The sequence below is a fragment of the Chenopodium quinoa genome, unplaced genomic scaffold, assembly GCF_001683475.1.
Source record: "Chenopodium quinoa cultivar QQ74 unplaced genomic scaffold, ASM168347v1, whole genome shotgun sequence".
NCBI classification, from domain to species: domain Eukaryota; kingdom Viridiplantae; phylum Streptophyta; class Magnoliopsida; order Caryophyllales; family Amaranthaceae; genus Chenopodium; species Chenopodium quinoa.
Window position 1 is genome coordinate 783212 of NW_018744297.1, and position 13559 is coordinate 796770.

Here is a 13559-nt window from a genome sequence, read left to right on the forward strand (position 1 = left end):
GAATTTCATCCGGAGGGATGCCGTCGGACGCCTGCTATGATGTTGGAACAGGTCGAATTAGTTTTGTAGATTTGATCAGTTGGCTTGGCGCCTGGTCTGATCATTCGGCCGGTGGCCTTGGTAAGTTCTTGGTGAACGTAGGTGCTAAGTAAAAGAAGGGTAGCCGCCTGTTAGGCACAGGATCGGCCAGGCCCTAATCTTTTTAGCTAAGTATTGTGAGTAAAATACTCGATGGAGAGTAGCCGACTGTAAAGGAAACAGACGGCATGCCCCTCTGAAGAGGGAGTGAAAAACTCAATGGAGAGTAGCCGACTGTAAAGGTACAGACGGCATGCCCCTCTGAAGATAGAGTGAAACTCCATGGAGAGTAGCCGACTGTAAAGGTACAGACGGCATGCCCCTCGTAATACAAAATTGAATAGTAAGTGCAAACTTTATTAAGTAGCTCTTTACTTTACATCATTCAGAAGAAATATTTTTTAAGGTTATCTACACTCCAGGTTCGAGGCAACGGTTGTCCGTCTGGTGTTTCCAGACGGTAGGTACCGTCCCTGACTTCCTCATAGATTCGGTAGGGTCCTTCCCAGTTGGGAGTTAGTTTTCCAGACTCATTAGCCCTACCAACTGCTTCCATTTTCTAAGTACAAAGTCCCCTACTTTGAGTGGACGCCTGTGTACTTTTTTGTTGTATGATCTAGTCATTCTCAGGCGATAGATCTCATGGCGTAAAACAGCATTGCCCCTCTTTTCAGGAAGTGAGTCTAATGCCAGGCGCATAGCTTCCCAGTTTGCCTCTTCGTCATATAGCATTACTCGAAGAGTCGGCTCGTAGTGTTCTATTGGAAGAACAGCTTCTGCACCATAAGTTAGGAGGAATGGAGTTTCTCCAGTCGCCCCTTTTTCAGTAGTCCTAATGGCCCAGAGAACATGTGGTAGTTCATCTGCCCATAGGCCGCCTGCTCGTTCAATCTTTTTCTTGAGACCGTCTGAGATGATTTTATTAAAGGCTTCTACCTGGCCGTTTGCTTGTGGACGGCCGACAGATGCAAAGTAATGTGCAATTCCTTGGTCTCCCAACCAGCTTTTGAGAACAGGCGTCTCAAATTGGGGACCATTATCAAAAACCATAGACATGGGAACCCCGAACCGAGTGATGACGTTTTTCCAAATGAATGAAATTACATCTTTCGTCTTGATTCCCTTTACAGCTTCCGCCTCTACCCATTTAGTGAAGTAGTCAACGGCAACAAGTATATACCTTCTGCCGCCTGTAGCAGGCGTATATGGACCCAGAATGTCCATGCCCCACTTAGCAAACGGCAGTGGGCTGTGAATGGTAGTGAGGTCAGTAGCCGGACGGTGAATTAATTTGCCAAACCTTTGGCACTTGTCACATTTTTTCACCATCTCCATTGCATCCGCTTCCAAAGTAGGCCAAAAGTAGCCCTGCCGCCTTGCCCTTTGAGCAAGCATCCTACCACCTATATGGGAAGCACAGAAACCAGAGTGAAGATCATCTAGTATCTCTCGTCCCTTTTCAGGAGTAACACACTTTAAGAAGGGTTGAAGGTACCCCCTCTTGTGAAGTTCTCCCTGTATCATTTCAAAACAGGAGGCTCGTTTTTTCAGTGCTGCCGCCTGTTGAGGATCATCCGGCAGTGTACCGTTTGTCAAATATGCCCTGATTGAATCCATCCAGGTTGAGCTTCTGTCTAGGATTCCAATAGGGTTTTCCTCGATGCTTCTTTTCTCCATTACTTCCCAAAAAACAGTTCGAGGAGTATCGGAGGAGGCGGATGATGCTAATTTCGAAAGTGCATCTGCCTGGTTGTTTTCTGATCTCGGCACTTGGATCAGATGGAAATCCTCAAGGGAGCCGACTGCTTGTCGGACCGCCTGTAAATACTTGATCATGGCCGGATGTGTTGCTTCGTATTCGCCATTGTACTGACTCACTATCAATTGTGAATCAGAACAGGCGTCTATTTTTCTTGCCCCTGCCGCCTTACACATGCGGATCCCGGCTAGTAAAGCTTCATATTCTGCCTCATTGTTTGAAGCCTGAAAACTGAAGCGTAGAGCATACTCGAACCTGTCGCCCTCTGGAGATTGACATACGACGCCTGCTCCACAACCATTTGAAGTAGAGCTTCCGTCCACATATACCTTCCAGACTTGGTCTGGAACTTGAGAGTCAGGAGGACGAGTCATCTCTACAATAAAGTCAGCAAAGGCTTGCCCCTTCACTGCTTTTCTAGGCTCGAAAGTAACTTCGAGGCTCTGTATTTCTATGGCCCATTTGATCATTCGTCCTGACGACTCCATGATGGTAAGGGGCCGCTTGATTGGTTGGTCGGTATACACAACGACTGCATGTGCCAAAAAGTAAGGCTTCAATTTTTTAACAGCCATGAAGAGTGCAAGACCAAATTTCTCCACTAGGGGATACCTCAACTCGGCATTTTTCAGTACGTGACTGACAAAGTAGACCGGGAGCTGACAGCCGTCCCTTTCAGCAAGGAGCACAGCGCTTAACGCATGATCAGAGACAGCCAAGTACATGTAGAGATCTTCTTTGGGCAAAGGGCTGACCAGCCTCGGCAAGGAATGCAGGTGAACTTTTAATTTCTGGAAGGCGGCCTCAGCATCCGGCCCCCATTCAAACCTTGCCTTTTTCTTAATTGCCTGGAAAAAGTATAGGCATTTGTCGCCTGATCGGCTTAGGAATCTCCCCAAGGCCGCCAGACAACCTGTTAACTTCTGAACTTCTCGGACGGTACGAGGCGACTGCATGTCTATGACCGCCTGTACCTTCTCAGGGTTCGCCTCTATTCCTCTCTGATTGATAAGGAATCCGAGAAATTTCCCAGACTCAACTCCAAATACACATTTCTTGGGATTGAGCATGACATGGTGCCGCCTGAGTGTGGCGAAAGTTTCTCGGAGGTCCGTCAGATGATCTTTCTGAAGTTTAGTCTTGACAATCATATCATCAATATATGCCTCGACGTTTCTCCCAATCTGATCAAAGAACACTGTGTTTATCATTCGTTGGAAGGTAGCCGGGGCATTCTTAAGACCAAACGACATGACCGTGTAACAGTATAATCCCTGATCAGTGACGAAGGTCGTCTTCTCCTGATCCTTCTTCCATAAAGGAATTTGATGGAAACCAGAATAAGCGTCCATAAAACTCATCAAGGCATGGCCGGCTGTTGAGTCGACCAGATTATCAATTTTAGGCAGAGGGTAACTGTCTTTGGGGCACGCCTTGTTCAAGTCTGTGTAGTCTACACACATTCGCCAGGTGCCATTCGGCTTTTTAACAAGCACCACATTTGCAACCCAATCTGGGAAGTAACATTGCCGAATGAACCCTGCATCAAGTAATTTTTTGACTTCGGCGGCTGCCGCCTGACCTCTTTCTTCACCATGGTTCCGCTTCTTTTGCCGTACCGGCTTCTTTTTCGGATCCACAGCGAGTTTATGTACTGCCAGATCAGGACTAATGCCTGGCATTTCATGGACTTCAAATGCAAAGATGTCCTTGTATTCTTTCAACAGGTTGTGAAAGTCATCACCAAGGTTTCTCAGAGCAGTCGTCCCAACTTTGACTGTTCGGTCAGGACGGGAGTCGTCTAATATCAGGTCCGCATGCTCACCAGCCGGTTGAGGGCGGAACTCATCCGGCCGGTCCTCTGCCAATGATTGCTATTTTCTTGCTTTTCTTGCGGACTCTGTCTGGGGCGCCTTTCTCTTTTTGTCGCCTGTTTCTTGAACAGACGCACTCTCCTTGACGTTGTCAAGGTCTGTTTTTTCTCCACTTGACCCAGTGGCCATAACAGTGGGCTTGACATCCGAGAGATAGCACTCTCGGGCCATCCTCTGATCTCCCCTTAGGGAGCCGACTGTTCCATTATCCCTTTCAAACTTAAGCAGCATAAGTGACGGGATTATAACAGCCTTGGAATTATTCAGGGTTGGTCGACCCAGAATCATGTTGTAGGCCGAGAGTTCCTCTACTACTAGGAACCGGACTACCATGTGTCGTCCTTCCCCTTTTTCGCCCAGGCGAATGGGTAGATCTACTCGTCCCAGTGGGTGGACGACTCCTCCTCCAAACCCTATCAAAGGGTGGGAGGCCGGATGTATGCAGTCCGTCTGATATTTCAGTTTTGACAGACATTTGCTGCTGATGAGATCTGAGGAGCTCCCGGTATCTATGAGGATTCGGCCAACTCTCTGGTTGGCCACTTTACATTCAATAACGAGAGGGTCGTCATGCGGCCCCCTTATTCCTCCTAGATCCTCTTCAGTGATGACAATCTCAGGAAATGTATATTTGGTCGGCTGTTCTTGGTGAACGGAATTTACATCTAACCGCCTTATATTATCTTTGTTGCCCCTAATAGTGGGGCCGCCTCCTGAGAAGCCGCCTGCAATGGTGTAGACGACTGCATCATCTGTATCGGAACTGTCGGCCTGTTGATTCTTTTTGGCCGACTGCTTTTTTGAGGAAGTGTTCCCCGTAGATTTCTTGACATAAGTGTCAAGATCACCTTGATCAGCCAAGCGGTCTAGGTACCGCATGAGACTGATGCAGTCATTGGTGTGATGACCAACGTCATCATGATAAGCACAGATTTTGTCTTGGTTCCGGTTGCTCGCAGAACCCTTCATGGGGAGCGGCTTCTCAATTGAGAGCCGTCCCTTTATTTCTTTTAGGATAAACTGGTTATCCTTGTTAAACACATACTTTGGGGAGTATGGTTTGAATTCTTTTTTCTTTTTCTGGGCCGGCTGTTTAGAGGAATCAGCCGCCCAGACCTCTTTTCTTTTCTCATCTTTGTTGGACGACTGTTTCTGTCGTCCCTCTCTTTTGTCGAACCTCTTCCCGTCCGACTGTTTTATCGTACACAGATCAGTCGCCTGTATATAGGCTTCCGCTTCAATCAAGGCCTCTTGAAGAGTCGCCACCCTTTTTCGAACTAAATCAAATTTAAAGGTAGACCCGTCTTTGAGACCTCTAAAAAAGTCAGTATAAGCTACCTCATCCGGTAACCCTTGAATCTGTATTCTCATCAGGTTGAACCGCCTGATGTAAGAACGAAGCCCCTCCTTCTCGCCCTGCTGAATTGTTCCCAAATCAAGGGTCGTTTTCTTCGCAGGGATGTTCATAGCGAAGTTGGAGGCAAATAAGTAAGCAAGCGTCCTGAAGTTGTTTACACAACCAGTCGGCAGGTTGCCGAACCATTGCTGTGCAATTCCCTTGAGAGTCGCTGGGAAACACTTGCACCAAGTGGGATCATCCAACCCTTGAAGGTACATCAGGTTGGTGAATGCCATCAGATGGTCTTCTGGGTTAGTAGTGCCGTCATAGGCGCCTACTAGAACATTTTTTACTTTGGCCGGCTGAGCGGCTTCAGTAATTTCCTTGGAGAAGGCCGACGGCTGTTCACCAAGTCTAAGCAGCCGTAGCTGCCAGTCCATAGGTTGGACGTTTTTTGCTGCAGGTCCACCAAATGGAGGTGGCTGCATAAAATACTGTTGTTGCGTCACAAATGGTAAGTTTGGTACCGCCTGGGCACTATGAAAGCCGGACTGACGGGAGGTGCCGCCTGACTGACTCTCATGGTACGACTGAGTATGCCTCATCGAGGCATTTCGCAAACTGTCCTGAAAATTTGAAGTAGAAGCCGACTCTGATAATCGATCACTCTTCTTCTGCTCTAGCAGGTGCCGAGCATCTGTGAACGTTTGCTTTGACCCATCCGCCTGAATATGACGAACCGGTTTCCTATTTCCCGTAGGATAACGGAGTTTTGTGAAATCAAGAGCAGGTGGCTCCCGCTTCTTGGATTTAGGATGGGGAGTCGCCTCTCGCCCTTGAACTGGCTTCTTCTTCAGTGAAGTGGAAGGTTTCTTGGCCGACTGCTCTTTGACTGAAGCAGGCGGTTTTTTGTTGATCAACTCTTGAATCTCTCCCTTGAAATCCCTCATGAAGGTCATGAGTTCGTTCCTTGTGATGGGAGCAGACCCATCAGTCGGCTGTTGCCGAGCAAGCGGTGCGCCTGCTGGCTCGCTTCCTGTTTGAAGATGCTCCCGTTCCCTCCTTTCGGTATGACGGGTACGTCGGGCCCTTAGGGTCCCGTCTGGAGCTGTATGAGTTTCAACTTCAAATTCACTTTCGGTATCATGGTCCGACTGAACTTGAGGGTCGTCTAGGGGACGCCTCTCTTCTGGAGTCGGTACAGACTTGGATGCCATCTCTGAAGTACTCTCCCCACAGACGGCGCCAAATGTTTCAGGGTTTTCTGATGTCCTGCGGGAGAGTTACAATTCCGAGACTGGAACCGGACGCCTGTACCTGCAAAATAACGGAGACTCCAGAGAGCTCCGCCTCCAACGGTCAAGTTAGTACCTGATTAAGGAGTAATTAATACAGAAATTAAAGTAATGAGATCTCTCTAGGTGAGAGTGCTTAATGTTGGTAATCTGCGTCGTTAGCGAGATTAGCCGGTTGTTAATAACTCTGTTCTTCTCTGCTTGATTTCTTGATTATTCGATCGTGTGATTAATGAGGATTAATTAAGTATTTATAGCCTTGAGAAGCGTGCCACTTCTTTAGGTTTAGGGTAAACCTAGGGCTGAACGGGCCTCTAGACTGGATTGGGCCTTGGTGGCCGATTTTCCCATTTGGCATGGGTGGACACGTGGCGTGTCTAAAGTGGTCCGTAGAGGACGTATCTGTGATTGACACGTGGCAGGCTCCTGTTGTCCTTCGTGAAGGACACGTGGCGGAACCTGGTTGGTCCACTTGTCAGACGGTGATTGGTGGATAAAAATCCCCTAATCAATTATTATTAGTCGTTATGTGTCTACTAGATAACAAATGGTCACAAAAGCACGTCAATTACTAACTAATTTTGTATCAATAATCATTTTTAAAATTAGACATCTTAAAATTCAAAAAAAAAAAAAAAAACCCGGGCATCGCACGGGCACAAAACTAGTCTCATATTAAACCAGAGGTTATATAATTATCTTTAGGATGATAAAATTTAAAAATCATGTTTTGAATGATGTAATTTACTATTTGATACTTTTTATAATGATAAATTCACCTTTTGAATTATACATTTACATAACAGTTTCAAAATGATACTACCTCCGTTACAGGTTATGTGCAACGATTTGACATAAAGTAGAGAGGGAAAATGTCTAATCGTTGCACATAACCTGTAACGGAGGTAGTATAATCACATCTCGTATGATATAATCACATTCATATGGTATACAAGAAGGTTGGGTCTACAATGAGTTATTGTAGACCGAATTTATTCTAGTCTTTGTACTAACCATAAGATAGAGAAATTCTGATAGTATCCATGAATACAAATTCCATTTCAAATGTTTATAAATGACTGGTGATGTTCACCACGGATTTGATGTTCTCAAAAACCTACCGACGACCATTTTCGGTGACCGGGAGAAAAGATGAAGGAGACAGAAAGGGGTTAAGTAAACCCTAAGAGAGTAATTAGCATCAATAATTTTAATTGCTAATTATTTCTCTTAAAAAATTTCTAATTATTTCATATTCTGATTATCATAAATAATAATATATGATTTTACTTAGATTTTTAACATTTTGTAAAATTAGGAATATGATTTTTTTTTGCTAAAAAGGAAATAAAGGACTTTTTTTTTTTTTTTTTTTTTTTTTTTTTTTTTTGTGTGTGTGTGTGTGTTTGTGGCCATGAGGATCAGACCCGCTTTTGGCTTATGGTAATCAAAGTTTCTCTGATCACCGTCACCCTAGAATCATTCCCAAAATATATAAGTCACTCAAAGGAAACTAAAAATGACAGAGTATTATTAAAGAAACACAAAAAATAAAACCAACAAACTACACTACGCATAAACACCAAGAGACAGGTGCGAGCAAACTTTATTCGAGCCAAGTTGGAGAACTTGAAGTCCACACTAGACCCACGATGCTCATTTTGTACTATCTACGTCATTCTACTGATGCTCATTTTGTACGTCACAGACCAGATTGCATGATTCCCCAGATATATAAATAACCAATGTGCGTGAACCTGCATAAAATTATGAAAACTTCATGAACTCCAACCGAGTAAATATAGAAGTTTCGTACAGAAGACAAAATAGTACAAAGACTGATACATTTCGAATAAGTTTCTATAGCTTACCATTAATGATAGGTGCATTTGTCCCAATTAATTTAACCATGCATGTTACCCAAACATACGTATTTAACCTGAAAAATTATGCATAGAAAAGGTGTCAATTGGATAGTATCAATGATCATGTAAACAAATTCTATGTTTTTATCTGCAATATTAAACACCGAGAACAGAGAGAAAGTGTGACTGAAAGCCACATTATAAAATTCTGCAACATCTGTAACTAAACCTTGACCTAAGCTACGCGGAACAATGATCTACGTAGTTGGTCTCTTATCATGTGTCTGATCATCACAAAGCCTAACATAATTGTAATTAGTAGCATTAAAACTTCATTTAACCAAAACATAATTAATAATAATATGGTGATGTGTAAGTCGAGAGAAATGTTGGTGGAGTATGTGAAAAAGTAGGAGAGAGATTGATGAGCATTTTTTTTTTTTTTTTGCTCACTAGTGGAATAAAATTTGCTCACAAAAAATGCTCATGGTTGGCAAGAGACAAAAAGTGGCTAGAGAGAGAATGAGCAAATTTTTTTTGCTCACTAGTGTGAGTGCTCTTACTGCCGACAAATTCTCATCTCATTGAGTGATCATAAAGAGCCTACTATTTGATCTGAATCCCCATTTCAGGCTGCAATTATAAATGTGAACTCGTTCAAAATCAAAATGTAGATTCATTCACTAAACTAATATGCAGAGACACCCATGCAACTGTTTTTAGTAGCACAGTTGAAACATTGTTTGGTCCACAAAGCACTGAATTCTTGCAATAGATTTTTGAGATCAAAGTCTCTATGCGTAACTTATCTATTTTGCTTAACATTCTTTATCGGGATTAACACCACATTAACGGACAAAAAATGCCATATAATCATTTATCACAATCAACTTGTTAAATTTGATTCCATAAGGAAAGCTAAACCATGTAACTTACTTCAACATATTCATCCATGCCATACTTAGAACCCTCTCGTCCAATACCAGACTGCTTAAATCCTCCAAATGGAGCCACCTGTTGCACATTAGCTGCTCTTTGAAAAAAAAAACAAAAAACTAGCTATTATCTTTTGAATACTTTGAAAACGCATACAGACCTCCGTGGAAACTAATCCCTCGTTAACACCAACAATTCCATATTCAAGGGCTTCACTAACACGCCAAGAACGTTGAATATTTGTTGTGAATAAATATGCAGCTAATCCTGAATGGAGGAATCCACACCACAAATGAAAGAAATAACATCAGTCTACACCACTGAACTATGAAAAGACATTCAGGGTTAGGTTTCTGTACATAGATTATGATTTCTGTATGAATAATGCACACATATTGCAGAGTAATTTGATGCGCTGTCTAAGCTACAAGACTATAATCAATAAACAAACCTGCATTGGTGTCATTTGCCAAGCGAATAGCATCTTCCTCTGTTTTAAAGGGAAGAAGAGGAGCAACAGGCCCAAAGATTTCCTCCCTGCAATTTTAACCAAGGATTGGAATGTGATAGTCTACTCCACAGTCCAATCAACTCATCATATTTGCATATCAAGATTCAAAGTGGACCAATAGTGTAAAAACAATGTCTAAATCTTAAACCTCACAATTAGCTATCCTCATATCTAGGTTGCTACAAAAATTGTAGATAGTATAAAATATTCTTGGATATCTTATTATTTAGGTACCACAGTACTCTTAGTCTATGCAACCGCACAGGGCCAAATTTGTTTGGGGCCTCAAATAAGTAACCTATTGTATTAAATTTGTTGTGCAAGATAATAAGTTGAGGTGCTTTGGTTCAATAGTACAATAAAAGTCTTGTAGATTTCTTGTTCAATTCTCACAATACCTTTAATTATTTTTCTTTCTTTATTGCTTTTGAATTTTGATCCTCACAAGACACATTACAGTTTGTATTTTTTCATTCAGTTTGTAATTTTCAAAAATAGAACGCTATTAAAGTTATGACTCGATTGATTATTAACTTATTTGAGGATATAAATTTAATTAGGAGATATTTATACATCGTTAGTTTCTCTTCCATTTCATTAAAGAGAGGGCCTAGTTTATCTCAATTGTAGGGCCTCATAATAATTGGGACAGACTTGGTTGAAGTCTTAGAAGTATCAGCCACCTTTGCCACGATGAAGTTATAAATTAATTTCCCTATTTATCTAAGTAAAATGAAACAAATTTATGAATACACCTTTTCTTCAAATTTTGTTCCATGAATTTGATGAAACTAAAATAAAGACTCTTGTACACTGTTCGGATAAAGGGATTTGGTAAGAGAGAAAAAGAAGGGAAAGGGAGAGAAACATTTTCCATTGTTTAGATAGCAAGGTATGAGAATGTTTGAAATGGACTTATGGAGGGAATGAGGATGGAAGAAATCTATTTCTTTTATAGTACAATAAATATAATCTTTAGAAAATTGGAGTGATTTGGAAGGGATAGGGACACATAAAAACCACTTAGGGTGAAAATGTTAATTAACCATATTATTTCTTGCTACACAACGTAATCATTTTCCCTTTTGAAACTATGATTTATTTTGTTGAGTCACTCATGACAAGATCTTGGTTTGCTCACTTGTAATTTTCCATTGTGGCCTCTTCTAAGACAAAAAGAGCCAAACAAAGGAATTTGCAGCGGCAGCAAATGATGCTCTCTATATGGCGATGAAAGAGGCAGAAGAGGAGGTGGTAATTGGGGTTGAGAGAAAGAAGGGTCTTTAAGAATCTAGCGGGCTTCCCTTCTCTTCTCCTCATTCGAGAAAAGGAGCTAGTAATTATCCTCTCTTTCTTACCCTCCCCTTCCCTTCCTCATCCCTCACCATCCTAATTTCAATCCAAACACATTAGTAAGTAAACATTTCCAAACAATCCCTTTGTTTTTAAAATCCTATGTATAAGTGAAAACCAAAAGGATATTAATATTTTTGCTCGCTCTGCCTATCCTTTCACATTGATCTCTGGAAAACAAACATGTAACCACAAAAGCGAAAAGATATGGAATGGGAGAGGAACAATATAATCATGGTATTTAAAATTTTTGTCTAAGCGAACGTTTGGCCTATATTGTTTACTCTAGTAGCTGCAATACAAGAGCGATTTTCAAATTTAAATGAAATATACTCATACATAATAATATAAAAGCTACATCTCATATATTTGCTTGTAGCCAAACCAAAGAGAAAGTGGAAAGGGTAGGTTGATGTCATCTTTCTTTCTTGGTAGTCAAACCACACCTTCCTCTACCCAGGTTAGTAGTTTGGCTCATTAAAGAGATATCACGTGGTCCCCCCCCCCTCCTCTCTCTCTCTCTCTCTCTCTCTCTCTCTCTCTCTCTCTCTCTCTCTCTCTTACCCCCTTCTCTCTTTCTCCTCATCTCTATTGTGGATGTGATAAGGTTGAAGCCTTGAAGGTGGTAACAATGTTGGTAAATAGGTTACTTCCTCTATCTCCCTCATAGTTCATGTTGCGTGCTAACGCCAACATAAGGTAAGGTAGAGGTCTGTTAGCTTGGCCTTAATTGTCATATTAAGTGGGCATCAAGGGAGGTAATTCGAATTCTGGGAAGTTAAAAAGAGGAGAGTGGTGGTGGACTAGTGATTGACTGACTGACTGGTGAGTTAGCTAACATAGGGGAAAAGGGCTAGCTGGTTTAACCGACTGGTAATGGCTGGTGGATCATGTAAGTGGGAGGTAGGACCTGGAATGTGGAATGAAGAAGGGTGGAGGACAGTGGAAGTAGAAAGGGCGTTCAAGTAAGGGCAATCTTCCCTTTTCTCCATTTAACTATTACTAAACTTGGCTTGGTTGCAAGTAACATGACATTTTCGTTTTATGAAAGTATTGCAAGTACAAAAATAAATAAGATAAATATATGGTCATAAAATCAATGTAATATAAATTATCAGGATTTCAGGGCAGGAGTAGATTACTTGTGCAACTTCCCTCAAAGTGGACACTTAGGGTACACATAACATTATCGCTCACAAGAAATGATTGTTCTCTTGAAGCCTAGATGTCCAATCGTTGTCTTGCCCAACCAACTACCCACACACATGAATTGAACGAGAGCATAATAACCACAAGGATTCAGTAAGTACCTAGATATAAGCATCTCATTGTTGATGTCTGCCATTACTGTGGGTTCATAAAAGGTCATTCCAAGATGATGTCTTCTACCACCAAGAAGAACTTTGGCTCCCTTCAAAAGGAAGAGGAGATACTTTTCAGTTACTGAAGCTATAACACAGTACAATTAGGTTTGGGTACCCAGGGGAGGGGGAATACACTTCAGAACAAAGAACAAAGAGGGGAAGGTAAGTATGCTAGCGTGTATAAAAAGAGAATGGTTTACCTTTGAGATGGCATCTTGAACAAATTTTTCAACCTATACATTGTCATGAAAAAAAAAAAATTATAAGTGACCTTGTAATCTTCCATAAGGTCCAACAACCATTACTAGAACCCTGATAGCAAAATTACCTTCTGAACGGCAGCTTCATTAATGAGTGGTCCCTGCAACATTTAGGCACACTTAATTAACAATAGTTGGTTAAAATCTAATTATATGCTTACCAAGCTTCTAAGATAGATTGCCATTATAAAAACAAAATGAATATTTGCATGTATTTCAGCATGGTCATCTTACAAGTAAAATCCTAGTGGACCTCAAATTAACTCATATATAATGCAACATAAATAAATAACACATCTGTCAAAGAACCACACATTTCTCTAGAAATTATAACAAATAAACCTAACAATCAATTTCAAGTTTTCAACACAAAGTAAGATAATACATCACCTGAGCAACACCATCAACAAATCCATCCCCTACTTGAAGTTTCTGGACAGCATTTGAAAAAGCGCTAGCAAATTTATCATAAATACCTGCAGTTTATGATGAAAATTTTTAGGGTTTGACACAAAGGATTGAGCGACAAGACTTAACTTGATTGATGAGTATTTATAGTATTTAAAAAAAAAAAAAAAAAAAAAAAAAAAAAAAAAAAAGAAGATGTTACAATACATTCACTCTCTACTTTCAAGATGCTTCGCGCTTTGCTTACTTGGTTAGATTACGTTTTTTATCAAAAAATTAAGGTCTTGTCAAGTAAGCAGTTGTTGGCCATTAGTTAAAAAATCTTGTTTCACAGTTGGATATATTCTTGTTGCTTTAGTTAATTGGTAGCATTAGCTGTTAACAAAGCTATTTGGTACAATCAGCTGTTTTAATGGGACTTTTTCAAATTTTGGTCACGCTTCAAATATATTTAGGCCATTCAACCACATGAACAAGGTACAAGTCAAAAAACTTATACAGAGAAACTAATATCCCT

General features: G+C 41.2%; 1 protein-coding gene across 1 annotated transcript in view; it reads right to left on the minus strand.

Moving 5' to 3' along the window:
* Positions 1–7606: 7606 nt before the first annotated feature.
* Positions 7607–13559, minus strand: part of LOC110695411 (succinate-semialdehyde dehydrogenase, mitochondrial-like) — a 28406-nt gene continuing 22453 nt past the window's right edge. The window contains exons 15-23 of the mRNA XM_021872648.1: positions 13025–13110; positions 12703–12735; positions 12575–12607; positions 12321–12421; positions 9598–9683; positions 9307–9413; positions 9147–9224; positions 8217–8284; positions 7607–8102 (exon numbers count right to left, since the gene is read on the minus strand). Of these exons, the coding sequence (XP_021728340.1) occupies positions 8249–8284; positions 9147–9224; positions 9307–9413; positions 9598–9683; positions 12321–12421; positions 12575–12607; positions 12703–12735; positions 13025–13110 (560 nt within the window). The 3' untranslated portion in view covers positions 7607–8102; positions 8217–8248. The remainder of the gene's footprint in view (positions 8103–8216; positions 8285–9146; positions 9225–9306; positions 9414–9597; positions 9684–12320; positions 12422–12574; positions 12608–12702; positions 12736–13024; positions 13111–13559) is intronic.